General features: G+C 55.6%; 1 protein-coding gene across 1 annotated transcript in view; it reads right to left on the bottom strand.

Moving 5' to 3' along the window:
* Window positions 1–22,360, bottom strand: part of CACNA1I (calcium voltage-gated channel subunit alpha1 I) — a 95,476-nt gene extending 73,116 nt beyond the window's left edge. The window contains 3 exon segments of the mRNA XM_025050587.1: window positions 2,380–2,513; window positions 4,191–4,302; window positions 22,128–22,360. Of these exon segments, the coding sequence (XP_024906355.1) occupies window positions 2,380–2,513; window positions 4,191–4,302; window positions 22,128–22,360 (479 nt within the window).
* Window positions 22,361–26,539: the final 4,179 nt, after the last annotated feature.

A 26,539-nucleotide genomic window follows, 5' to 3' on the forward strand; every position in this document is an offset into this window, starting at 1 on the left:
ATTACCATCCTGCTGGTCCCTCGATAATGAGTTGAATAAATCTGTGATTCATCCTCCTTCTAAGATTTGAACGTGGGTCATTTTTTTATTTTTATTTTTTTGTAACTTTTTGGAAATTATCCTTTGGCTTCAGGACCAGGAAAGGACTTTTAAGGAGCCTAATTTTAGAGTCCATAAGGAGATTCGAGGAATACTATATTCATAAAACAAGAACAGACTCAAGCTGCTCTGCAAAATAGGATCCAAGAACAAGAAGCGATCTCGGGCATTAAGACGCAGAGTAGATGAACACTTCTGACAGGGGCAGTAAGTGGAAGAAAGGACATAGCAAATGATTCAGAAGACTGAGTCCAGGAATTTTCTCCTAGCACAGATGAAATCTGAGGGAAATACTCTTTGAAGTTCTGGTGTCAACTAGAATTTGGGCCAAATGCATAGCAAGAAAGCCAAATAAACGTGGTTTACACATAAAAAGTTTTGTTTTTCTTATATATATAAAAAAGTTTGAACACAGGCAAGTTCTGGTTGATGTGACAGTGCCATGCAATGATCAGGGACCCAGAATCCTTCTTTTTCTCTTTAGGGCACCATTTCCCCAAAGAGTATTTGGGACACACTCCATACTATAACCCTCTTTAGAAATTCTCACATTAATCCCAGCATGCTCAGGACCCGCACTGTTTCCCTGGCACTTTTAAAAAAGGAAAGAGTAAAAATGTGAAGAATAGAGAGAGGAGGGAAGTACCCACTTAATGAGAATTTCAGGAGAGACCAAAAAAATGGGCAATAACTAAAGGATAAATAAGAGTTTTTTCCTGACCTTGAGTTCTGAAAGGACCCACAGGGAACGATCTTGTAATCCGAGACTTACCCAGTGAAATGTCTGAATTCCGAAGGTAAGGAGAAAACCCTACAAGCTTCTAGCAAGGAAAAAGCAGGTTGTCGCCCAAGAAAGAAGAACCAGAACTGTGTTAGACTCACCTGCGAGACACAGAGTCTGTTGTAAATTTGAACGATACCATGTGCCTGGTTCTGAGGGATAAAAGTTATGTCTCTAGAACGGTGCAGACAAAAACTATCCCCTCACACACAAAGATCAAAGCAATACATGTTTGGAGAGGCAAGACTGAAAAACGACACTATCCAAACACCTTTTGTAATTAAAAAAAAAAAAATAATAACTAAGAATATCCTCCAACCACACCAAAATGATAATGAGAATGAGGAACTTGGCAAAGGGGTGACATGGTTTACAAGAAACCCTATGACCCCAGTATAACTTCTAGTTAGGGCTTAATAACTGTTGACGATGTGGTTGCGAAATCGAATACAGTTCTCAGAAAGGAGGCTGAGAAGAGGCGTGACCTTTTTTAAACACCAGTGGACGCATCGTTTCACTTCAGAACAGATCTGTGGAACTCAGTACAGGCTCGGTGGCACCAACGCCCCATCTGAGCCAGGTGTCTGCCCACCCTCCCTGCCCCTTCTCGGTGGCGTCACACACACGACGCATACGCACAGTCACGCACTCTCGCATACAATGACACTGGACGCACTCACACACATACTCACTAGCCTCGAAGCTTTTTCTCCCCACCCCCGTCCTTGTCACTCCTGCCATATTAACCCACTCCTGGGCATGGCTAACGCCTGCTTATCTTTCAGCTCTTGTGGGTCACTTCCTCAGGAAAGTCCTCAAGCCGCAGAGCCCCCAGCTTGGCTCAGTGTGTGTGACCCATTCACTCATGTAGCTGTTGGATGCCTCTCCCCAGACGGTTGCTAAAGGACAAGGCTTCTGTCTGGGTTTGCTGTTCTCCATACCCCACACCTACACTTAGTATTCAAGCCCTGCTTGATGTATGAATGCATGAATGAGCCACCAGCCTGGTTTGAGCTAGGAAAGCAGGAACAAGGCACTAAGCAGGAACAAGACACTAAGACGTAACCCTGGCCTCTCTCTGACTATAGCTTATGCCTTGGTAGAAATAACCACGGTTTGGAGCCAGACAGTGCTTGAGTCTGCTCACTCTCTGACTTGCCGAGTGATCTAGAATAATAATAATAGCAGCTAACATTTATTGGATGTTCATTTTGACATAGCTACTGTTATTATCCCCATTTTACAGATGAGGAAACTGAAGCTTACAGAGGGTAAGTCATTTTCTCAAGGTCATACGAGTAGTTGGTGTAAAACAGACAGACCCAGTGTCAGCTGACAGTGCAGGAGGGCACGCGACTTGCCAGAGAGGGAGGAAGGAGTGTCTGCCTCCCAGACCTCACCACGCAGGTTCACCGTCATCACCAGGAAGCCCCCCGCGTTACTGAACTTGAGTCAGGCATGTACCAAAGGCTCAGATATGCCCGACGAGCATCACCTACCCTGCCATGACAATGAAGAAATCCAGTCGGTTCCACGTGTCTCCAAGGTAGCACTTCTTGCCAAAAATGCCCAGGGCCACCATCTTGAGCACCATTTCCATGGCAAAGAAGACGAAGATGAAGTCATCAAAGACCTGCAGGGCAGGATGAAGGGACAGTGTGAGGTTCGGGAGCAGGACCCATGGGTCAGAGCCACAGTGTGAGATGGGGACATGGTCCTGGATGAAAGGGACCTGGGAAAGACCTGAAAACTTCTTATCCTAGGCAGGAAGAGAACCTCAGAGATCCTGGTCCAATGCAGTCATTTCACAGTTGAGGATACTAAGGCCCAGAGAGGGGAATGAACTTGCTCAAGGTCATACAGCCCATTTATTTGTTCCCTAAAACCAGGTATCATAACAAGGGACCCAGATGGATGTGGAGCAAAGAGGCTCTCTCTAATAATTGCCAAGCACTGGCTAAACACTTGACCTGAATTCTCTCTTCTAATTCTCGCAATGACCCCACAAATGGTCCCATTTTACAGAGGAGGAAACTGAGGCTCAGAGAGGTTAAGCAACTTGCCTCAGGTCACATAGCGAGTGAGTGGCAAAACCAGAACTGACTCTCAGGTCTATCTGACTCCAAAGCCCACACAGAAGGAACTTTCTCAAACGAGGCCCAACTCCCCCGCCAGGCACGGGTCTCAGTGCTGCCTTCCTCTGCTCAGAAAGGAAGTCCCAAATGTGTCCCTAACCAGAGCTCAGGTAAATATGTTTCCTAAGGAAGGGACCTGGGTGAAATTCCTCTTTCCAGGATCATTGAGGGCTGCAGGGCAAGTCAATTCAACAACCGGGCACTGAGCACCTACTATGTGCCAGGATGGAGGCTAGGTGTTGGGGACAGAGAAATGAGTCTTGAGGGAACTCACAACCTAGTAGGGAAGCCTGGTAGGGAAGCCAGCCTAGTACCCAAGGAGGATAATCTGTTCTAACGTTGCTCAGGGGCCTGGGGCTGGCGGAGGAGCTTGTTACTCACTTGAACCCTAGACTCGCCTCGGAGATTCTGATTCTGCAGGTTTGAGGTGGACCAGCGGTCTGGATCTCTAACAAGTGCCCCAGGGGATTCTGAGGCCCTGGGCTGCTTGGGACCTGATGAGTCCTGTGGAAACACAGGAGGCCGAGGGCGGTTTCTCCAGGAGGAATCTGGCTTTCCCAGGTAGATGGCCTTGAGTGTTCTCACACCATAAAATGGGTATAACCCTAACACCTGCACTACGGGTGTGTATGCACCACGTGGGGTCATGGCAGGTACCAAGGGCTGGCCCCACCTGGGACCTCGGGAGATGGGGCAAGATACTTGACGCCCGCTCTTAGAGGGCTTGTTGTGGGGCCAGTTACAGAGCTTGGCCTTTATTCCAAGAGCTCCTGGAAGTGAAGGGCAGACCTCCGTAGAGGAGCGTCGGAGACGGAGGAGTCATGTTGGGGAGACCAGGAGGAGGAGGGGGAGAAGAAGGGGACCCGGACTGGGGCAGAGGCCCCAAGATGGAGAGGAGGGGATGAAGGAGAAAGAAGATCGTGAAGGGAAATGGATGAGACCAGGTGGAAGTGAGGAAGGACCGCCGGCTGAGGGCAGGCCAGGTAGTGGGGATGTGGCTGGGTGATGCTGAGTGGGCAGGGTTGGGGCGGGGCATGGGGGCGGTTGGGCGTGGCATCGTGGGTGGGCGAGGCACGGTGGTGGGCGGGGCATAGCCGGGTAGGGCGGGGTGGGGCAGGCAGGATAGGGTGGGCGGTCTTATCCAGGCGGGGCGGAGCGGGGCGCGCCGGCCTCACCTGCAGGATCTTGCAGCGGTCCGACAGGCAGTCCATGTCATCGCACGGCTGGTACATGCCGAGTGTCACGCAGTTCAACAGGATCACCAGCATGCTGACACATTCAAACCACGTGCACAGTGTGAGTCAAGGACAAAACAGTGGGGGCGGGGCCCGTGGGCACGTGGGGCAGGATGCACCCTGGAATGCAATAACCCCCACCACTACAAGCACAGGCATACACCCCATTCCCGGTTCTTCCCGTCTTCCGGTTCCTTCCCTGAATGGGTCATTGACCGAGTTCCAGGCACCTTGGAACCAGGCAACGCCCCCTTTACAGCAGACATGGCCACACGTGCCAAACCCACCTGAGAACCCGAAGCCCTAACTAAGCCACCACAGGCAGAACAACACCCCCCATACACGCACCTCCTTGCCCCAGCCTGAGAGCTCCCTTCGGGCTCAGAAAGGGAGCAGTCCCCAGAGGCCTGGCTGGCAGGCCACCTCTGGATCATCCCTGTCTCTCCACCCCAGACCACGGCCCTCTGACAGTCACTTCCTCCTTCCCTGACCACCTGTTCCCTCTACCTGGCAGACCCTTCTCAAGACCTCAAGGATTGCTCTTTCTGACCCTTTAGCGTCCTTGTCACCTCCTCTGAGTAGTCCCCATCTAATCTCTCCTCCTCAGCGGTCACTCTCTTCCACCCTGACCACTCCCGTCTCCCAGCTTTATGGTCTCTGGGCACTTATGCCCTGAAGCTGCCTTGTTGTCATGTCAGCCTGCCCACTGTCTTCATCCACAGCTAGAACCTGCATTCCAAGGGAACAGGGGTTTTGCATTCACAGCTCTGACAGTGACAGTCATCTAGTAAATGTCTGTGGCATGAATATGTAAACCTCTCTGGGCCCTGCCCACTGTGACATCCAGTGATGCTTGAATGATGCTTGAATGAGCACCACTGTGACATCCAGTGATGCTTGAATGAAAACCCTCGCCCCTAAATTTCAGACTTGTTCCAAGTTCAGATGTAACCACACCAGCCAGACCCTCCGCCAGATCCTGCCCAGGAGGTGCTGAGCACCCCTTGCCAGATGAGAGACTAACCTGGTTTCCCTGGCAACAGCCTCCCTCCCATCCCTGGACCCTTGCTCACCTTGGGATGCTGCCTTCCGCCCTGCCTCCCCCTCAGACCCTCCTTGCCCAAGCCCTGCTCTTTCCTGCCACCTCCTCACCCCACTGCCGTTCCCCTGCCACAGCCTGTAATTAATTTCGGTTGTTGCCAGGGCCCCCTTCTAGCCTGAGCATCGCTCCAGCAGCAGCTTCATCATTAATTAACTTTTTTGAAGTTCAAACGTTCTAATTACCAGTGAACGTCCCCCTTCCCCCTTGCTCTTCCCCCCTGCCTGCCATGCTTTCCAGCCTCCTCCTCTGCTCCCTCTGCCTTTCCTGTCAGTTCAAAATGTTCTTAGCAGGGGTCTCCCAGGAGGCTTGGCACCCCCACTTCCTCCTCACCAGGGCCCTGAGCAGTGGAGGCCGGCAGGCCCATTTAACAGGTGAAGAAAACTGAGGCTCACAGAAACTAGGGGCCTCTGCTGAGTCACACAGCTGGGAAGTACCAGAGTTGAGATTCATACCAGGCCCGCTAGACTCCAAGGCCTGTGTTCTCCTCTGTGACACATGGCTTGTCCCTGCCTGTGACGTCACCCTCCCTCCCCTGAGGCTTCAGCCCATCCTCAGCATCTCACCTGGACCCTGCACAGCCTCCCCTCCAGCCTCCAGCTCTGGTCTCTGCCTTTCCAATCTGCCCCACCCAATAACCAGGCCCACTGTGTGCCCGACGCTATTGGATCCCTCTGTAAGTATGACCTCATTTAATCCTCACGGTGCTATTACAAACCACATTTACAAATGAGGAAATCGAGACACCAAGGGGAACATGATTCGCCCAAGGTCACCAGCTGGAAAAAGGCAGAGCTGGCCCAGAAAACCAGAGCCTGCCTTTCTTGTTCCCAAGCTATTTTGCCACCGCCAGGTTAGTCCGCCTTAGGCACCACTCAGAATGTGCCTCTCCTCTGTTCAAAAACCTCCCGCGGCTCCCGTCGCCCCCCTTAGCCGGACAGCCAAAGCCTTCTGGACTCTGACCTCAGTGAACCCTTCCGGCCCCACCTCCCACCGGCCTTGGCATCCGCTAGACTTCCTGCTAGCCCCACGCATACTCTGCATGCATTTTCCCTTCATTCTACCCTCTCTACCAGGCAAACTCCTCATTCTTCACAGCCCAGTTCATTTGTCACCTCTCCTTAACTATTCCCTTAAAGCACCTTTCCCCGTTTATAAGGTGATGGTTCAGCCTCCTCTCTGGAAGTGCTCCCTACCCATCTGCTCTAGCTGGTTTCACAGCAATGAACTTGGCAGTACCTACAACTACTGCGTGCCAGGCCCCTGGGGACATGGCCTTAGCTCTCATCATAGCCCACTTGAGGCAGATGAGGAAACAGGCCTGGATTGCTGGCGTGACTTGCCCAAGGTCACGTAGTCAGTGAGTAGTCCAAATGGTCTGACTCGGTATTGCCCGTCTCTGCCGCACGGTTCTGCCCCTGTCGTTCATCCAGCTTGCCCGTGGCACTGAGTCCCTCAAGGGGGCAGATGGACCGGCTTTCACCTCTAGATTGCTCAGCTGCAGACATTCAGAGGTGGACAGTCTCAGCCCTGCCCTGAGGCGCTCGGGGAAATCCCAGATGGCAGAGCCTGGGCCCTTTCCAAGAGCCTGTGAGGCTCAGAAGTCAGGCCAGAGCTGGCATCACTGCCCGCCATTCCTGACACGCTCCCCACTGGCTGAGGGATCAAAGGCACCAGCCCTTCTTGAAGTTGAACTAGACCACGTAGGACGGGGAAGGAGACTGTCAGAGGGAGTCGAGGTCTACAGGCTGAGCGCGCTGTGGCCTGGCCCAAAGCCTAATGTTTCCGCCATTGGTCATAAGCATTGAGGAACTCCGAGAGCAAGCTCTGGGCTTCTGGGACGATTTGAGGAAGGACAGAGACCCAAGGGGTCCGTACAGGATTTCTGGGCAATAAGGCAGGGACTTGAGTGCTAGCTCCAAGAGGGCAGGGGGTCTTCAGCGGCTCCCCGGTGCCTCTCACAGCAAGGCTCAAAGCCCCTCACCTGGCATCTGAGGCCATGCCTACTTCATCGCCCAGATCCTCACTTCTGTCAGAGTGACCTTTGTCACAGAACAACCCCACCAAAGACCTCGGAGAACATCTGATCCAATCACCCATTGCACAGATGGGAAACAGGGCAGCGAGCCAACCAAGAGACACAGCGAGCCTGAAGCGAAGCGACCTTCGAACAGCAGACTCCCCACACAGGGCGGGGGGGTCCCTGGGCCACGGCTGGTTTTGAGACCCACTGAAACGCCACATTTCCCCAAATGTCCGGGCTCTCTCTCTTACTACCTGCTCAGCATGGCCACATTCGGTCATTGAAACCAATGAGGTCCCTGATAGGTGCTTTAAGGAGCATAGATGGGGAGATAGCAATGGGGGACCAGTTGATAGTTTCCCCAGCAGGCAAAGCCTCCCCGAACACCAGCCTGGCCGGGGGACAAGAAAACCACCAAAGTGTCCCCCACCCCGTCCCCTCTGCTCTGCTCACGCTTCCCATGGGCCTCAGGTCCTCAGAACTGGGGTCCCCAAGCCCAGCAGGGAGCATATACTGAGTACCAGCTGTGTGCCAAACACCGGGTTAATGGCAAACGGTTTCTAAGTGTTCTTGAGGGTTTGTTTGCCAAGGAGCTTTCTAATCAAGCAGCAGGTATTACCCCATATAAACCTTACAGCAAACACATGAGGTGGGGAGCCCGGAGGCCCCAAACACAGAGCCTGTATAGCCACGGACGGGGGACCAAGGCTTGGCATGTGCTACGCAGCAGAGACAGCCCTTCGCTTTGCCAGCCTCTCCTACAAAAGGGTCCGGGGTCTCCTGTTCTTTGGCCTTTGGGTAGGGGGGGAAGCACCTCACCAGCAGAGAACCGAGAATCCCATGCTGGCGTTATGTGCTGATTACTTAACATGACCTTGAGTGGAAATACGAGGAGCTCTCCCAGCCCCGTAAATGGATGTCTGTCTAGCAACGTGCTGAATCTTCACCCATAGCCTTTCCACAAAATGGATTTGTTCAGGCCTGGCAATGCAGAGAGTCACCCCAGAACTTAAGCAAAGCTCCCCCAAACTGGCAACCACTCCCGTTACTCCCAGTTTACAGATAAGGAAACTGAGGCACCAAGAGCTAGCTCCAAGGCTCCAGCCACAGCCACCCAGGTCCACGCAGCTAGTATGTGGCCAGGGCAGGATTTGAACCCACTTTGGCTCCAAGGCTCCAGCCACAGCTGCCCAGGTCCACGCAGCTGGTATGTGGCCAGGGCAGGACTTGAACCCACCTCCTGCTGACCAAATCATATGTTCTCAGCCATGTGCTCTGCAGCCCCCGGACACAGGGCATGGAATACGAGGGACCCTCAACTGGCACATGTTCAGTGGAATATTTGCTTTTCTCTTTTTGCACAGTCTCTCCCCAATGGGCCTGGGTCAGCCATGAGCCCAGCATCAGCCCATCTGGCTGTGCCTAGTGGGGTGAGGAAGGGGCATGTTCTGCCCCTCCTCGTGCCCGGGAAAGAAGGCTGTATCTGCAGGAGATAGTGGGAAGGGAAGCCAGCAAGGGGAGGGTGCTGGCCTCACGGCCCCCGGAACGAGGCCGAGCTGGATCAGAACCAAAACTCCACACCACGTCCCAGCTGCTGAGTCTTGAGAAGGCCAAGATATGAACTGAAGAGACAGAGTCACCAGGGAAGGCACCATGGCACGGGTCCCCTCAAACCTGCCACTTTTCAGAGAGAAGAGTAACCAAATGGAGGGGCAGTGCCTGACACCCAAGCAAGCCCCTCAGGGCAGCCTCCTCTCCAGGAAGCAAGCCAGAGGCCTGCACGGTTACCATGGCAACAACCACCCTCCATCCTATAGGCCCGCTGACAGTCTCCTTTCTGTAACTGGGGGGCTTGGGTGGGTGGGGGTGGGAGTGCTGGGTTTGGCTGGGGCAGCTAAGTTTGCTTTTATTTTTGTCAAATCCAAAATCCGATCCATTTCCCAGGGTGCACCTCAATTGTCTAAATAAATCCAGTGGAGGAAGGAAGCTGGGGGCTGCATCCTCCTGGACCAAGGAGGCAGGAAAGGTGGGCCAGCCCCTGTATGGGAGACTCTCCCCTACTGGTCCCCAGTGGCTTCCAAAGTGGGAGCTCAGGCCTTGGGCCTTCATGGGCTGGGGCCTGAGATTCCAGACCCGGTTCTCGGTCCATTTCTGTGCTCCTCTGCGCCCAGGTCCACGAACATCGTGGAGTGCCCACCATACCCCTGAACGGAGGTGAAGCAGGCTCGTTGCTGCCCTGGAGGCACCCAGAGTGCGTCCCTCTTCTAGGACCCGCATATGGGCCCGTGGAACCCGCACTGTGGTAACGGTGGCTACCGTTTTGAATATCAAATACGCTCCAGGCCCTGGGCTTTATAGAAGAAATACATTCACTAAGTCATTCATTCATTCAACTTATCTTTGCAAGCAGTGACCACTGGAAAGCTTCTTGGCAGTATCTGCTAAGGCAAACCAGAGGCCCACACTGGGATCCAGCAGCGCCACTCCTGGGTCCTGAGCCCAGAAAAATGCTGATATAAGTCTGCCAAAAGGTCCATATTACTCATAACAGCCCCAACTGGAGAACAACTCCAGTGCCCACCGACAGGAGCACGAATCAAGCAGATGATTTTGACCCCCTGGGGACATGTGGTCCCGTCTGGAGACATTTTTGATTGTCACAGCTCGGGAAGGCAGGCGCTGGCATCTAATGAGTGGAGAAAAGGGATACTACTAAACGTCCTACAGTGCACAGGACAGCCTCCCCACAGAGTCATCCAGCCCCAAACGTCAGCAGAGCCAAGACACCCTGTGGTCCATCCATTCCATGGAACACTTCACAGCGTTGAAAAAGAACAGACTACTGAAACACACAGCAGCATGGATGGCGCGCACGGGCATTGGGCTGGGTAGCAGAAACCAGACGCTGAATTGCAAAGAGTGTGTGAATCCATGTGTATGTAGTATGTGTGTGTGTGTGTGTGGAGAGAGAGAGAGAGAGAGAGAGAGAGATCAGCAGTTAAGGCGGCCAGAGCAGAGGTAACTTTGGGGGGAGTATCCATGGGGGATGGGGGTGAGGGAACTTCCGGAGACTGGAGACCTTCTTCTTCGTCTGAGTTGGGTCACAGGAGTGATTATATGGAAAGACGCCTTGAGCTGGACATTAAGACTTGCGAGCTCTACAGCAAAAATGTTTTATCTCAATAAAAAGTGTAACAAAAAGTGTTGAAGCACAGCTGCTCTAAGGAAAAATAAAAATCCAACAATTAAAAAAACACAAGCACCTACTGGGGAACCCACTGTCACGACCCCCTGCCTTACCCCCGGAACCTTCACCACAACCCTGCAAGGGCGGGGTGTCATCCTTGCATTCACAGAGAGCTAGTGAGAAACAGAGCTAGGACTTGAACTTCACACCATCCTGTCTTCCGTTTGTTTAAGGATTCGCTCTGCCCATGCCCACAGCAGCCGTGGGAGATGGGCATGGCAGACGTTATCACACCCACTTTACAGATATGAAAATGAAGGTTCAGAGACGGCAGGACTCGCTCAAGGTGACACAGGGGCTGAGCCGGGACAGAAAGTTGCTCCATAAAGTGAACAGACCTGCTGGGCAGATGGTCCTAAGCCTCTCTCCGCTCACATGCCTCTAGCGATAGAGCACTCCATACATGCCACGTGGCCCTGCCCTGGCTGATTGCTTCTGCTTATAAGCCATGGAGCCTCAGTGGGCTGAGATACCCCAGGGGGAGGGGACGAAGGGGTGAGCCCTCCCTTCCCTCCCTATCCCAATCCCACTCTTCAAGTCCCCATAATTCGAGAACTCCTTGAATTTGGCCAAAGTCTCTAATTCCCAGATGCCCAGCAGGCCACAGTGCCCAGTGCAGACAGCCGGAGTGGGGGAGGCGATGACGTGGGCACAGGGGCTGCTGGCTTGGAAGAAAACCCGGGGTGGATGGTCCCTGGGAAGGAAGCTCCAGCCAGAGACTCTCCATGCGCCACCACTTCAGCGACTGCTGAAGAGAAGGGCCAGGGTCCCACTGCCTGTGGGCTGAGCCAGCCTCAGGAACCCACCCACAAAGAAAGTGTGCCCACAGGGAAGCCTCCGGAGTCCTGAGGTGGGGGTGCAGGCGCCTCCTCACATCCCCCTTATAACAGCTGCAAATGGAATGCAGTCCGTCTTGGCCTCTCACCCCAACCGGGCTGTGCCCTCCAGCGGCAGAGCATATCCACCCCTCCCCGTGCCCGGAGCATTGCAGCCTCAGCAGGGAGTGAGGTCCCTGTCACTCGGAGGCATCAAAGAGGGTAAGGAGGGATTTCTGTGTTAGGGCTTTGCAGCCTCCTTTCCCACCCTGCTCTCCCCTCCCCCTCCTTTTCAATGTCCATCGCTCTGTATTCAGTTACTCAGCACCCTGTCTCTATGAGGTCCCTAGCAGCTCTGGGAACCCTGAATGAAGAAGGCACAGTCCCTGACCCCTAGAAACCACAAGTAGACACTCAGTGGAGACACAGAGAGGGTGAGGGCTGGATGGAGCATGACGACATTGTCTCTTGGCCTCCCAGGGGCCTGTCCCCCACCACACATCTCCCCTGCCCGCCCTGACCACACGCATGTATACATTCACATCAGCATCCCCACATCAGCCCTTCCTGCGCCTGCACCCGCTACCACGAGTGACATCCCCTCCTCGCCCACCAGGCCAGCAGGACCAGGCACTGCACCCACTCTCCTGCGGTCCTTACGTTTTCCTGCGCCCCCTGGCGAGGCTCATAAGCCCCTTCTCAGAATCACTTTTTAAAGTACGTAAATGTTTTTTAATGCTTGGGATTAGAGAGGAAGGAGACCAGTTACGTTAAAATAGCTGTCAAAATATTTTTTGGAAAAACAAATTTGTGATAGAGAACTATACATGCTTTGCTGTCAACACAATGAATAACCAGAGCCGAGGGTGGGTCTGATACTGTGCGACTGCGAAGCGGCGATGGCCGTCGATGACATTCAGAGTGCTCCACAGTGACCGCGATGTGACATGGAAATATCGGTGATTGCTACTGGTGACGGCCCGAGGAACTGCCGGCGATGCCACCGTGGTTTTTACCTCCATTTATGATAGAAAGAAATGCTAAATTTCAGTCAGAGATCGGTGGAAGCAAACATGCAGCTTGTCCCCATCCAAGGTCACAAACCTCGACTTAAGGCCCTTGTTCTAGAAATCCTCTCCCCTCTACCCCAGCCCTGGGGACACCATGAGGCCCTGAGCTGGTTCTCTTCCGACTTTGTGGGCCCTGCCTCCTTAAATGCTGGCCCTTCTCAGACCTCCCCTATTCTGTCCCCGACCCCACACCCAGGCCCATTGCCTCAAAGACTGTCCCTGGGTTGACCAGCCTCAAGTCTGTCCCAGCCCCAGGGTTACTGCTGAGCAGCAGGCCTCCCAGATGCTGTCTGGGACATCTCTAGGAACCTCAGATTCGTCATGTCCAAAATGAATATATTGTCACATTCTCCCCCTGTACCTCCCACCCCAATGAACGAACCCCCAACCACCCCCAGTCCCGGAAGTTGTTCAGACCAGAACCCTTCAGGGTCTCCCTCTCCCTCATCCCCACGTCCACCTCAGAGGCCTGTCCATTTCACCGCCTAAATCTCTCCTCTCCATCACCCCTCTGCACCCCCACTGCCCCAGGCGGGCGACACTCTCTCACTCCTGAGTCTCTCTACAGCCTCTTCCTCCAGCCTTGCCTCCTGCGGTGTGTCTTCCTCACGGCAGCCAGAGGGTTCTCCAAAACCAAAAGCTGTGGCTTCCCACGCCTCCCAGAGAGTTTCCTAACTCCTCGGTTTGGTATTCAAGGCCCTCTGTGTAGGTGTTCGTGGGTAGATGGTTGGTTGGGAAGGTGGGTGGATGAATGTATGAATATAAGGTTTGGGTAGATGGACAGGGAGAGTGGGCAGATGAACAGAGAAGAGATGGAAAGATGGATGGATGGATGGATGATGGATGGATGGATGGATAGATGGATGGATGGATGGATGGATAGACTGATGGATGGACGGTGGATGGATGGATGATGGATGGTGGATGGATGGATGATGGATGGATGGATGGTGGGTGGATGGATGGATAATGGATGGATGGATGATGGATGGATGATGGATAGATGGATGGATGATGGATGGATGATGGATGGATGGATGAACGGACAATCAAGTGGGTGGGTGGATGGATAAATGGATGGGTGGGTGGGAATCTCCCCTACCACTCACTCTCTGGGAGAAGCCAGGCACAGCCTCAGGCACCCTGCTCTGTCCACTTCCTCCCCGGCCCTCTCCCTCCAGCCCAGCTCCCCAAGCCCTCACATTCACACAGCACCTCACAGTTAGCCACGCCTTCTCCTCCTGCTTCCTCATCTTGATGGAAACGTGCCTAGAGGGAACAAGTTATCTGCTCAGTGTCACACAGCAGTAAGCGCCTGCATCAGGATTTGAACTTGGGGAGAGAAGAGGGAGACCGGAGGAACAGAGCTCGGCTCCGCAGGCAGATGGACACAGAGCATGGAAGGCGGCCTCGCAGGAGAGCTGGGGAGAGGTTAGCAGGAAGACATTCTGGCCGATTAAAAAGACGTATTGATTTCTCTCTGAGGAAAACAAACGGGGCCGTTTTTCTCCCAACGGAAGAGGCAGTCTGAGAGAGGCAGCAGGTCAGAGCTGGCTTCTGACACAGAAGCCGAAGCCGAGGCTGGATGGACTTGTAAATGCCAGTCATGTTTTAAATGCCCCAGGAGGGGTGGACTCCTCATTAGCCAGCCAGCCCTCTTTCTAATTCTCTGCCCTATATCAATTACAACGAGACTTCTTGGTAGGGCTCACGGGGCTCGTGGGGCTATGCAGGCCGGGGCTCCGGCCACCACCAGGCTGGTTGGCCTGGACAAGCACTTGACCTCTCTGGGGCTTGTCTGTGCAATAGGCAGTCTCTAGAGCAGCGCCCAGTGCATAGTAGGTCCTCAGCGAACACCAGTGCCCTCCCTGGAGCAGCCCTCCCCTTTACCTTCCAGAATCTCAACCCCAAATGTCCTTCCATACCCAGCCCACACTCCAGGCTGTTATCAGCATCCCCAGTAACCCCAGCTCAGCTGGAGCCCTCTACCCGGCTGTTTCCTCAGCTGGGATGCCATGCCCCTCCCTGTATCTCTCCCCCATCAAAGTCTCTCCACCCTGGCCCTGAGGCTTCCTTTTTCGTCTACTGGCTCCAGGATAGGCTGACCACTCCCCCGCTCCAGGGCTCCTAAGGGGCCCTCTGCCCCACCTTTACCCCATTTTGCTTCACAGGAGTAGGACTTGGGTGTGGCACAGCCTCCCCCAGCAGGCTGGGGTCTCCTCTGGGTCACCGCTGGGTGTCCAGGTCTGTACACTGTGGCCCCACCCAACATGACTGAACAGCCCTAGGGGCACCTCTGCTCAAGTCTGGAACAGTGTCCAACACATAGCTGGCTTCAATAAACACTTGTTGAATGAATGAATGAATGAATGAATGAATGAATGAGTGAATCAATCAATCAATCAATCAATATGGGGCAGGAGAGCCTCATGCATGGCCTCCAGACTCCTCTCTCTCTCTCTCTCTCTCTCTCTCTCCTCTCTCTCTCTCTCTCTCTCTCAATCTCTCTCTCTCTCAAGCATCCTCCTTTCTGCCCGAGCAATGACCATTCTAGCAAATGACTTTACCCACATCCCATCCCTACTGGACACCCATCAATGGCTTCCCAGTGCCCACAGATCAAGAGCAAGCTCCAACCTGGCATTCCACACCCTGCTACCCAGCCCATCTCACGCTGCTCCAGCCACACCAAACTCCTCACCATTCTCTACACTCTTCCCTCTGCCTAGAAAACCATCCCTCAAGTGTCTCCTGGAAAATTCCTTAAGCAGCAAAACCCAGGCCAAATGCCTCCTCTTCCATGTGAGTCAAGGGTCAGGGGCCATTTCTGCTCCTATAGCTCACTTTACATAGAAATATCCATATGATAGTTCCTGAGGGTGCCCTGCGGGCCAGGGCAGCCTCCCCTGACTGGCCATTCAGCAGCCCGGCTGACCGATAACAATGCAGCATCCACTGTGGCCGCCATGAGCATCTCCAGGGCATAACTCAATGCTGACTTTTACTTTTGAGAAAAACAACCTTCTCTACGCCAGATGGAGGGAAACGGACAATTTCCCAGGCATGTGTTGCTTCTTCCAGCAACACTTGCCGCCCGTCTGGGCATTCCCATTAGGCCAGGGCTGAGGGAGGAGGGGACACCCTCCCTTCCCCAGCCACAAGCAGGTTGGATGGGCACAGCACTGGCCGAGAGTCTGCAGTCCTGGGCTCCAGTCCACCCTGGCTTTGCTGACTTCTCAAACGTGTGACCTTGGGCAAGTCATGCCCCTTCCTGGGCCTCAGTGTCCCCAGCTGTAGAATAGGGAATTAGCACACTCCCGGCCCTGCCACCTCACGGGAGGCACTGAGAGATTCTGAGAGGTCACAGCAGGCGGGGAAGTACTGTGTGAACTGGAAAGAGATGCAGAAGCCCATCAGAGCCCGGCCTGTGGGGCCCGTCAGAGACGCAGAGTAAGTCAGAGCCACGGGGCCCTCGGAGACCTCCCGCCTGGCAGAGGTAAAGCCACCACAACTCCCCTGAGGCACAAGGAAGCTCGTAGGACAGGGAAAGACTGATAAAGGGTCTAGAGGAAAACTTCCTACGGGTGGCGGCCCGAAGCTGGGCTTGGTGGGGCTGGCGGGATTTGGGGCCCTAGAGGTGGGGGACAGGGCATGACTGGGGCAGACGAGCATACGCTAAGGCAGGGAAGCGGGGGGCCTCGGGTGCCATCAGCAGCACGTCTGGGCTTCGGAACAGCGTGCAGGAAGGGAAATGGCAAGAAGGTGGCTGGAGGACGACAACCAGCACAGGTCCTGGGAGGCCTCGGATCCCGGCCAGCGGAGAATAACCTGGGGGTGACAGAGAGTCACTGAAGGTCTTTGAGTGAGGAACAAATAAACAAAAGGAAGAAGGCAGGCAGGAGGACAGGGAGGGGGTCGCCGGCGTGTCCATGGAGGAGCCGCAGGAGGAAGATGGGTGGGGAGGTGAGAGGCGATGGCCCGAGGCCACGTGGCTTTGCGCTCCTGGCCGGGTTCTCTGTCTAGTGTACCCGGGAGAGGAGGGAAGGTGACACCAGCTGTCACGTGGGGCAGGAGGACTGACATCCTGGGACCCCCTGTTTAGACAGGAAGAGATGGAAGAACTCAACTCCAGATGCTCCAGATGCTCCCAACAACCCGGCCACAGGGCAAGAGCTCAGGACAGGACGGGTAGAGTTAGAGGCCCTTATCCAGTGGCCCAAAGCCCCGTGTGGCACAGCGGGACTGAACAGAAGCCTGCCCAGAGGCAAGAGGATGAACTAAACGGCCAGAATAGCCCAAGCCTCTCAAACCATCATCAAGGACACAGGGCCCAGCTGCCCACTGGCCTTCGGGACCCTCATCTGGAGGCAGGACACACCTCTGGCAGTGCAGCCAGGGCCATGCCAGGTGGCTCTCTGCCAGTGTACACATAGCTGCCTCTCGACACTCAACAGTTTGCACAGTCTGCTTGTCCTGGTCCTCGCTTGATCCCTTCGCATTCCCGACTGGGGTCGCTCCGACCCCCCATTTCACTGATGAGCAAACAGAAGCTCAGCAAAGGCAAGAGACTTGTCCGAGGACACTCGGCCAAGAAGCCAGGAGCGGGTCCTCACGCAGCAACCGAGCTATAGCCCCTGTGCCACCTCTGAGTCCTCTCCGTCCAGCACCACCCCAGGGCAGCCACCCCTTCCCTCCAGGCCCTGCCAGCAGCCTGGGCCACCATTATTCCTCCATCCCACAGGCGCCCTCTCACGATGGCCTTCCCGCTGACATGTCTCCACGGGAGCAGGAGTGACCTTCTGCACAAAATGCCATGTCTGTCCTCTGCATGTGCCTGGTGCACTCAGTATAGGCTTGTTGAATGATCTCACGAATGTGTGAGTGAATGTGGATGAACCCCCACCCCCTCAACGAACACCCCGAACCCTCACAGCGAGCAGCACAAGACGTGGCACCGGGGGCGCTACAATGAGACCTTGGGCCCTGCCCTCTTCCTGCCCAGCGATGAGCAAGGTCAGAGGGTCCACAAGGGTCTAGGTGAGGCGGACCTCATAGTGAGAGCACCCACAGACCCCAACTTAGCAAGCAGAGGACCGGAGCCAGGCAGGGGACCGGAAGTAGACAGAAGCAGGGCAGAGGAGCAGATGAGAACCAGGAGCAGAGCTGCAAAGGCATAGAGAGAGTGAGCCCCCCACCAGGAACTCAGAGCCCAGGTGTCCCTCCAGACCACTGAGATGCTTCCCGGGGAGGGTGGCAGGGAAACGGGTACCCCGGGCAGCCCCTTCCTGACCTTGCTGCCCAACAATCCCATCCTGCAGACAGAGAGACTGAGGGCAAGAGAGGGGAAGTGACCTATCTCAAGTCACGAGCAGCTGGCACCTCTGCCTCCCCGCCTCGGCAGGCGCCCTCCCCCGTCCAGCAGAGAGGCAGCCTTCATAGCTGACTGGCTTCCCACCATGCATGGATGATTCGCAAGCAGCAGAAGTGCTGGCTCAGCCCAGGCTGGAGGGGGTGGGCGGCGGTTCCGTGCATAATGGGAGAGGAGGGGGCTATAATCTTCGAGGGGGTGGCCGCAGGAGGGCCACAGCCCTGGAACCCAAGGAGACCCTCTCCTGGCCACCTGAGACTGCAAAGCAGACCTCCCTGCCCTGGTGTGGTGTGGAGAACCGGTGCTTCTCCAGGCTCCGCCAGCGGCAGCAGCATTCTGGATAAAAGCTGAGGCTGGGGATCCAGAGAAATTGAGGTTTTCATCCCAGCCCTACCACATCCTGGCTGTGCAATCCTGGAAAAAAGCGATTCAACCTCTCCGAGCCTCACTGTCCTCGTGTGCAAAATGGAGCTAGGACAGCACCTGCCTCTGGATGATTCTAAGGGTTAAAGGTGATGATGAAGATGAAGGTTCAGTAAGTGCCAGCTCTCGTTATCATCCCTGGGTACCTCCTCCGTGCTGGACACAGCGCTGGGTGCTTTGCAGGAATCATTTCTAATCCTCTTGAACCGTCCCGTTACAGAGATGAGGAAACAGGCTCAGGCAGGAGAAAGCACCGGGATGAGCACAGGCACCACCGGCCCTTCTCCCGCATGCAGCCCGTTACACTAAGGCTCTCGAAGTCTAATCTAGGTGGAAAATAGGTTTCCAACTGATTAGTCCGGCTGCCAGCGGCGCCCTGCTGGAGTGCGCTGTGATGGATTAGAGATGTCTGCACGGATGAGGACATGGCAACTAGCAGCAAAACCGGCACAGATTTACCTAAATAACGAGATGGAATCTGATTTTCCCTAGAAACAACGTCCTCTGAAAGTGTTACGTTTCATCTCAAGACTTGATGTCCAATGTCTTACCGAACCCGCCATGAGCAGAGTGTTCACTCTACTACTACACGTGAGGGACTCGTTCAGCTTTGGGGCCCAGACAACAAGGATGACAACCGGACGCGTGGCGGTTTTCCTAGTCTGCACAGCTCCACGTTCACCTGTGCCTTCCGTACTGCTTTGGTCTTCAGTGCGATCTATGGAGTAGGGGTTACCATCCCTGTTTGACAAGTGGGGAAATGGGGGGGTCGGAGAGGTTAAGAAACTGGCCCATGACCACACAGCAAATAAGAGGCAGCAGCAGCTCCCAGATCTGTCTGACTCAGGTACACGCGCCATATGTCACCTCCCCGTGAGTCAAACAGTGCAACCAATGCCTGACGTTTCGGACCCAGAGACCTCCCAGCTGAAAGCCTCGCTGACAATGCACGCACAAGGCCCAGACTGGGCCGAAGGTGGTGCTGACATGTGGGTGAGTGGACCTTTCCTGCTCTCCAGCTCGGGGAGGGTCCCGGCAGCCTCTGCTTCGCCAGTGAATCAGGTGGTGACTCAGGGCCTAGCTCTGGGCTGGATGAGGAGCTGAGTCAGGGAGCACCAAGCTTCAAAGGGCAGCTGGCTCTGCGCCAGGGCCCCTCAGCACCAGAGACACCGGTGCTTAGGACAGTCTGTCTGGGGCAGACCTCCCACACGGCCCTGGGCATGCCAGTCATGAGAGCCACTCCCGCTGGCCTGATCCTCATGCCTACGTCCACCATTCCTCATGGGGAGCGGAATCCTGCAGAGTCTGGAGAGGTGAAGGGTCATTTATGGTTGTCACAATGATTGAGAAACACTACCTACTAATATTTAGGGACCAAACATCCCATAATGTACAAATCAGCCAGGACCACAAAACGTGACCACACTTAAATGCCCCCACGGAAGGGCATGGCCTAGCGTCCCAGTGTCTCCTCCTCACCAGCGCTCACGGCCCCTTCCTGGCCTCCCTCCCAGGCAAGAGGGAAGCGGGGAGCTCTCTGGCCAGGAAAGATCCCTAGACCCCTCAGGACCTGATCAAAGACATCCCCCATACACACACACCCCCTCCAAACCCCTACAGCCCAACCTGAGCGCCCCCACAGTGACGTCTGTGCTCCAGGGGCCCCCTGTGGACGCCAAGGTCTCCTGGGCCTGCATTTGTAGAAGCCCACTTTGGCCTCTGTCCCACTGACCCGACTCAAGCTGTGAAATCACAGGGCCCGGAACCACGGGTTCTTCGACTCCCAAACACACACCTCCGCAGCCGCCAAATGTCAGACTCGCATTCAAAACACAGAACTCTACAGTCTTTGAATACGGAAACTTAGCATTTTAGCATCTCTGAGCTTTAAATCCGAACTTTGAACCTTCAGATTCAATCACAGGTGTCCGGAGTCTGAGAGTCCCACAACTTGACGCTTCTGAGGCTGCTCCTCACCAGAATCGTCATATCTCTGGTCCAGTTAGGCAGCCAGTCCAGGCTGAGACTGCCATCCCCCATCCCTCACCCCAGCCTCTGAAGCTTCTGGCCATGAGGCCTGGGGGCCCTGCAGTGCCCCAAGCGGCTCCCAGAGCTGGGGGAGGAGGGGGTTGAATTCGGTCTCATTCCCTGCCCCATGCAGCTCCATGCGCTGGGACCCAGGGCTCTTCCCAAGACAGGTGAGGACTAAGCCCAGACCTGCTGGGATCCAGACTCTCTCCTTCCCCTCCTAGGCTGGTCCCACAGTTGTCCCCAACCCCAGACACATGCCCTGAGGGTAGAGGCCAAAGGGGTGGTAAGGACAAAAGTCAGAGGACCCAAGGGACTCTGTTTGCTCAGCGGGTCAGAAATGTGTCAACCTGGAAGGGTTTCATGCTCTGCTCAGGGGTCAGGGCCCTGGGTGCCTGAGGTCAAGGGTATGGGCGAGTGCGGCTGGCACCCAGGACTCCCAGCGCTGGAGGAGGCATCTCATCCAGCCCCTCCTTTTTAGGTAGAATAAAGGCCCTGAGATTCAGAGAGAAGGAACTGCCCAAAGTCACACACCTACTTCACGGCAAACACAACTCAGATCCGCTCCCCATCCAGGGGCTTCTTTGTGACACTTGGGCTGCTCGGTGCTGCTCCAGCCCAGCCAGACCTGCCAGAGGACAGGCTGGGTCAGACTCCCAGGCCAAGGTCATCTGAGCCATGTCTCTGCCTCCAGCTCAGAGCAGTATTGACCATTTAGATTGTGTGAGGCTCAAACAGGTGAAGTGCCTTTCGCAAGGTCACATACACCTAAGTGGCAGAGCTGGAATAGACCCTGTTGTCCCACCCAGGCAAGGTCCCTCTGACATGGTTCCACTGTCTCCCTACTCCCCAGCCAGCTTCCTCTCCCCGAAAAGCCCAAAGTCCCGATGGTCCCCCTTCTCTGGCCTGGTTGCCCCCCAGGTCACACACTGCAGGCCCCTAAGGTTTCCCATTTTGTACGAAAGCTGCTCCCATGAGAGGTGCCTGCGTCCCCCACTCCCAGGAGCTCCCCGAGGTAGACCGGCTCTGCTCTTGGTCCTTCATGGTCCCAGGGCAGGTATCAGGTCACATTGGGTGAATTGTTACTGAGCAGACCCCTCAGGGTATCTGAGACCTCCTAAGCTGTCCCACAGAGGGGACATCAAGGTCTTCGTCCTGCCCCACCCCCAGCTAGGGGCTCCCAGCTCTGCCCCCCACCCTCTCTGGCAGAGACCCTCTGGCTTCCCAGGTCTGGGGGTTCTAGGGCCCATCACCGCCCCAGCCTCTGACACAGTGGGGAGGCCAGCAGACATGGGCTTTGCATGGCTGCCTCCTCCAGCCTTTTTAGGGGCAAGCCTCACCACCCCAATCTGTATCTGTGCACCTCAGGCATCCAGGGCTGGACTCAGGCCCTACCCCGTGTGGCCTCGAGTACTGGCAGGGACTCTGTCCTGCTCGGTGGGCCCCCAAAATCATGAGGCCACCACTCGTGGGCCCTAAAGCCTCCTCCTCACCGGCCCACAGCCCCAGGCTCACCCAGAACTCCCAGCATTGGAGGAGGCATCTCATCCAGCCCCACTGGAGGACTTTCTGAGCCAGCTGGCCACTGGACTGATCCCTGCAGTCCACAACTTCCAGAATGCTCACATGGGCAAAACACCAGGTCTTCATCAGTGTGACCTCCGTGTTCCAACAGCTCCCCAGATCCACCACGCGAGCTCGCTCACGACCACCAGCAAGGCCCGGTATAGCAGGCAAGGGCCCCATTAGGAAGCAGCTCAGCCCGAGCAGGGCCCCAGCCAAACCCAGGCCCCACAAAGGATATGGGTTACACACCATCTTGATGCACCAGTTCCGGGGGCTGGTGGTCTGCCGCAGACAGAAGAAGGCAACAGGCGCCAGGTCTGGGTGAGGGACGTCCGGATCGGCTCCTTCCAAGGGCTCCTCCAGGCCTGGAGGAGAGGGAGGGGGGCTCCGGGGCCCCGGCTGCTCTGTGACTCCCAGCTCAGGGGCCAGGGCCGCGGCACACGGGGAGGGCGGCAAAGAGTTCTCAGCCATGTCAGCGCTGAGCAGGGAGCCTGGGGGGGAAAAGAGGTGGCACATGGCAGGGCCAGGCCTGGCCCACGCTGCCCAGCCAGCCTTCCCCTCAGGCCCACAGGCCCCTCGCCCTCACTCCAGCCGTGAGAGTTAGGGACGAGCCGAGGGCCCGGATGCAAGCGAGTTGGAATCCACTTCCAGGCTGGGTGGTCCTGGGGGAAGTCTGGTCAACCTCGTGGAGCCTCGGTTTGGGGAGATGAAGAGAGGGGAGAATAAAACCTTCTTAGAATGTCGGTGTGATGGTAGCTGCTCTTTTTTATGAGGCTAGAGTTGTGCATTTATTACACCATCAAAGGGAAAGAAAATTTGCAAGGAAAAAAGGGAAAGTTGTTTTAAAGACGGACATTGTTGCCGGGATGACGCGTGTTGCCAAGGAGAAGTTGGGGTGCCGTGGGACCAGACACCAGGGGGCCTGGCTAAGCCAGGAGGGAATCAGGACAGGCTCCTCTGACTGCAGCTGAGCTGAGACCTGCAGCTGAGCCCAGGGACCCGCCACCCACTGCTTGACAAAGCTGAGAACGCAGGAACCGTACACGCCAACCTCTCTGCTTCATAGATGGAGAAACTGAGGCCCAGAGAAGGGACAAGCCAGGTCAAAGCAGAGACCAAACTCCATCAGGCCCAGCTTCCTGGGTGTCTGATCTATGCAGCTCCCGAGGGCCCTACGCTCCAAAGGGCCTGTGTTTGTTCTAATGCGCTGGTGTCATCCATTTGAAATTCTTAATCGTTTTTGACCAAGAGGCCCCACATTTTCATTTTCCCCTGGGCTCTGCACATCATGTAGCTGGTCCCGACTCCGTCTCAGGGGCACTTCCGCATCCCGGTCTCATCTGACGCACACCCTAACCCCAGCAGGGGTGTTCTGCCCATTTAGCAGAGGGAGAAACTGAGGTCCAGAGACGGGAGTGGCATGCCAAGGCTGAGGCAAGTGTAGATCTGGGGCACGTTTCGAGGCCAGAATCCCAGCAGTCCTCCAGACTCAGGGCTGACTGCCTTTGGCCTCGCAACTGGCCAATGCCGGGGTGGGAAAAACAGCCACTCCTGGGGGCCCACCCCTCGCTACCTCCTCTGAGAGGTCACCGATCCCTGGATCTTCATCCACGGGGGTCTCCTGGGCCCCAGAACCATGACGGCGCCAGGCTGGGCAGTGAGAGATGGAGTGAGGCCCAAATCTCTGGTGCCCACTCGGCTGCCACCCGTGGCTGCTGAGCTGTCGGCTGAGCTGCCCAGAGCTGATGCATTTGGACATTTCTCTGGCTCCCGGGGGCAACAGGCGGGAGTTGGCACCTCCTGCCACTTCGCCCGGCTGGTCAGGGAGGCAGAGTTTTCTCCCGAGCTCGGGGCTTTGCTCTTGGTTCCAGAAAAACAGCCCCAAGCCTTACATAAGCTCCCAGGCAACTCGGCCCGCCACGTGTCAACCCCTGGGCTGCAAAACATCTTCCTCGAGGTGGCTCCAGGTCTGCCCACTGCTGTGCCAGCCTCAGAGTCCACCGCCTCATCCACTGGCCCCTCACTCTGGCCAGACCGGACCTCCTCAGTTCCTCTGACTGCCTCCTCCAGGCTTCTCCACGGAGCATCCTTTTTGCCAACTCCCGCACCCCGTTCTAGAATACAACAATGTTTCCTGAGCACCTACTATGTGCAGGCACTGTGAAGTCTTTAGGGCTATGCTGATGAATAAGCCAGATTTGGCATCAGCCCCCATTTACCATAATCCAACACTCCAGAAAGGCAAAAAGACACAAGTCGATTAATTTCTCTATCCCTGAGTTTCCATAGCTCTTATCACCACCAAACATACCATGTAATTTATGTATTTACTTCTTTATGATTTAGTGTCTGTCTCCTGACCCGAAAGAAGGTTATAAGAGAACAGGAGCTCTGGTCTGCTTCGTTCACCGCCGTGTCCCCGAGCCCCTGGAACAGTGCCTGGAACATACTAGGTGCCCAAGAAATGTTCATCGGATAAATTAATAAGAAGTGCTGAGAGGTAAATAAACAAAGGTGGAGAGTGGGGAGTGGGGAGAAACCTTCTTGCCCTCTCTAAAGAAAGAGACATTTAGGATGAAAATGACAAGAATCAGGAGGCATCGCCGTGGGTGGCCTGTGGCGAGAGCAGTCCAGGTAGAAGCAATCCCACAATCCCACGCGCCAAGGCCGGGAGCGAGGCTGGAATGAGCGCGGGGCAGCGTGGCGGAGCCTGGGGCACAGAGGGGGCATGAGAGGGGAGAGTTTGGCTGGGCCCGGCGAGAGCCCATGGAAGGAGTTTGGGTTTTATAGTCCAAGTGCAACGGGAAGCCACGGAAGGGCGTTTATGTAAGAAGAGACATGCTCTGGTCTGTGTCTTTAAGCCATCCCTCTGAGGGCTGAAGGGAGAGTGGGTGGAGGGGCAGGGGTGGAGCAGGCAGGGCCAGAAGGAGGCTGGAAAGATGGACTGGCCTGGCCTGGGATGCTGCTGGAGACGGGAAGAAGGGGGTGGGTCTGAAATAAATTTTAGAGGCAGAAGAGCCAGGCTTCGTATGCACCCAATTGCCACCTCACTCAGCACCACCAAAACCCCTCCTGCACCCGCACAGGTGGCCAGAGCCGCCGAGGTCTCTGGGACGACACACGATCACCCCGCTTTTCACTCTCAGCCCCCTCCATTTTGCATTAACTTGCTCTTTGCCTCACTTGGCCCTATTCAAAGCTGTCACGCTGCGTTGTTGTCCTTTGTCCCCTCACCTCTCTCCCCTCACTGTGGAGCTACTAGAGACCACGACCGCCAGGATGACCGCCCGCGACCCACTCCCCAGCCTGCACCCTCTGCCCTGCCACCCAGCACCCATCCAGCCTCCAGCCTCTGCTCCCCAGCAACCATCCAGACCATGTCCGTCTGACCCACTCCCATTCCAAAGTCCCTCTGTCCTGTACCTATAGCCCAGTTCCTGCCCCCAGCTGCCCATGTATCTATGGCTGGAAGATTTTGGGGGATTGGCAGCTGGACCCCCTGGGCTTCAACCTGCCTACAAACGGAATCTCACAGTCAAGAGGACTTGTGTTAGGTGACAATATTGGTTGACTCAAACAAAGGTTCGTCTGGCCCCAGCATCTTTCCTGTGGGTGCTCCCAGGGCAGCCCACCAGGCGGCGACGTGGTAACTGAGCTGACCCCCATGAGCTGGCCCCCATGAGCCGGGCAGGGGCGGAGCAGGACCCCGCTGTGTCTGGAACACACACCTACTCCTGACTCCATCGGCCTCTTGGAATCTCAGCTTCCCTCTCTGTAAGATTCAGCTCTCCTCCTGCCTGCCTCAGCGGGCCCTTCTGAAGACGCAATCTGGATGGGGAGGCTCTCTAGGACCCATGAAGGTGGATGTCTAAGCATGCATGAGGCCAGGTAGGCTATCCCCAGGGACTGGCACCCTAGCCCTCCCTCTGCCATCACCACCATCACCACCATCATCACAGCATCATGGAGGTTCTATGTCTGACTGTGCCAGGCAACGGGCAAAAGGCTTTCGCTTGTCTATATATATCCTTTGCCACCACAGTCCCATGATGTACAGACCACGCTTATTCTTACTTTATGGGGAAGGAGTCTGGGGCCCGGAGAAGTCCAGCAATGCCCGAAGTCACCCAGCTGGTATAGAGCAGAGTCTGGGTCTCCGTTCGGGTCTGCCACTCCTGAGCCCAGCACTAAACCATTACAGACACCGCCCTGGGACCGGGAAAGGTGCCCTGGAACCAGGCTCTCCCTCCAAGCTGAGTCATCAAACAGTGCTGTTATAGCCACTGGTCCAGCCAAGACCCCCAGGGTGGGCAAAGACCCTCCAAGTCTTTGGGGAAACCTGCCTCTCAGACTCTTCCAGCTGGTACTCCAGAGGCTATGCCCTTGGAGTGCGGTGTGGGAAGGCCTGTGTCTGCACAGCCCAGAGTCCTGGTGGAGGAAGACCTGAGGCCTGGCCTGGTCTCCCCAGGCCGTGCATGCATGTGTGTGCATGTGTGTGTGTGTGCGCGCGTGTATGTGTTTACAGGAACACTCAAGCAGGCAACTCGTCTATCCCTTTGTCAACAACCACACATCAGCTAACGTCACGACTAGAAGAACAAGCAACAAATTCATTCTGGAAATACTAGAATCCAGGAATCTCAGAATCAG

Source organism: Pteropus alecto, unplaced genomic scaffold, assembly GCF_000325575.1.
Source record: "Pteropus alecto unplaced genomic scaffold, ASM32557v1 scaffold157, whole genome shotgun sequence".
Classification (NCBI taxonomy): Eukaryota; Metazoa; Chordata; class Mammalia; order Chiroptera; family Pteropodidae; genus Pteropus; species Pteropus alecto.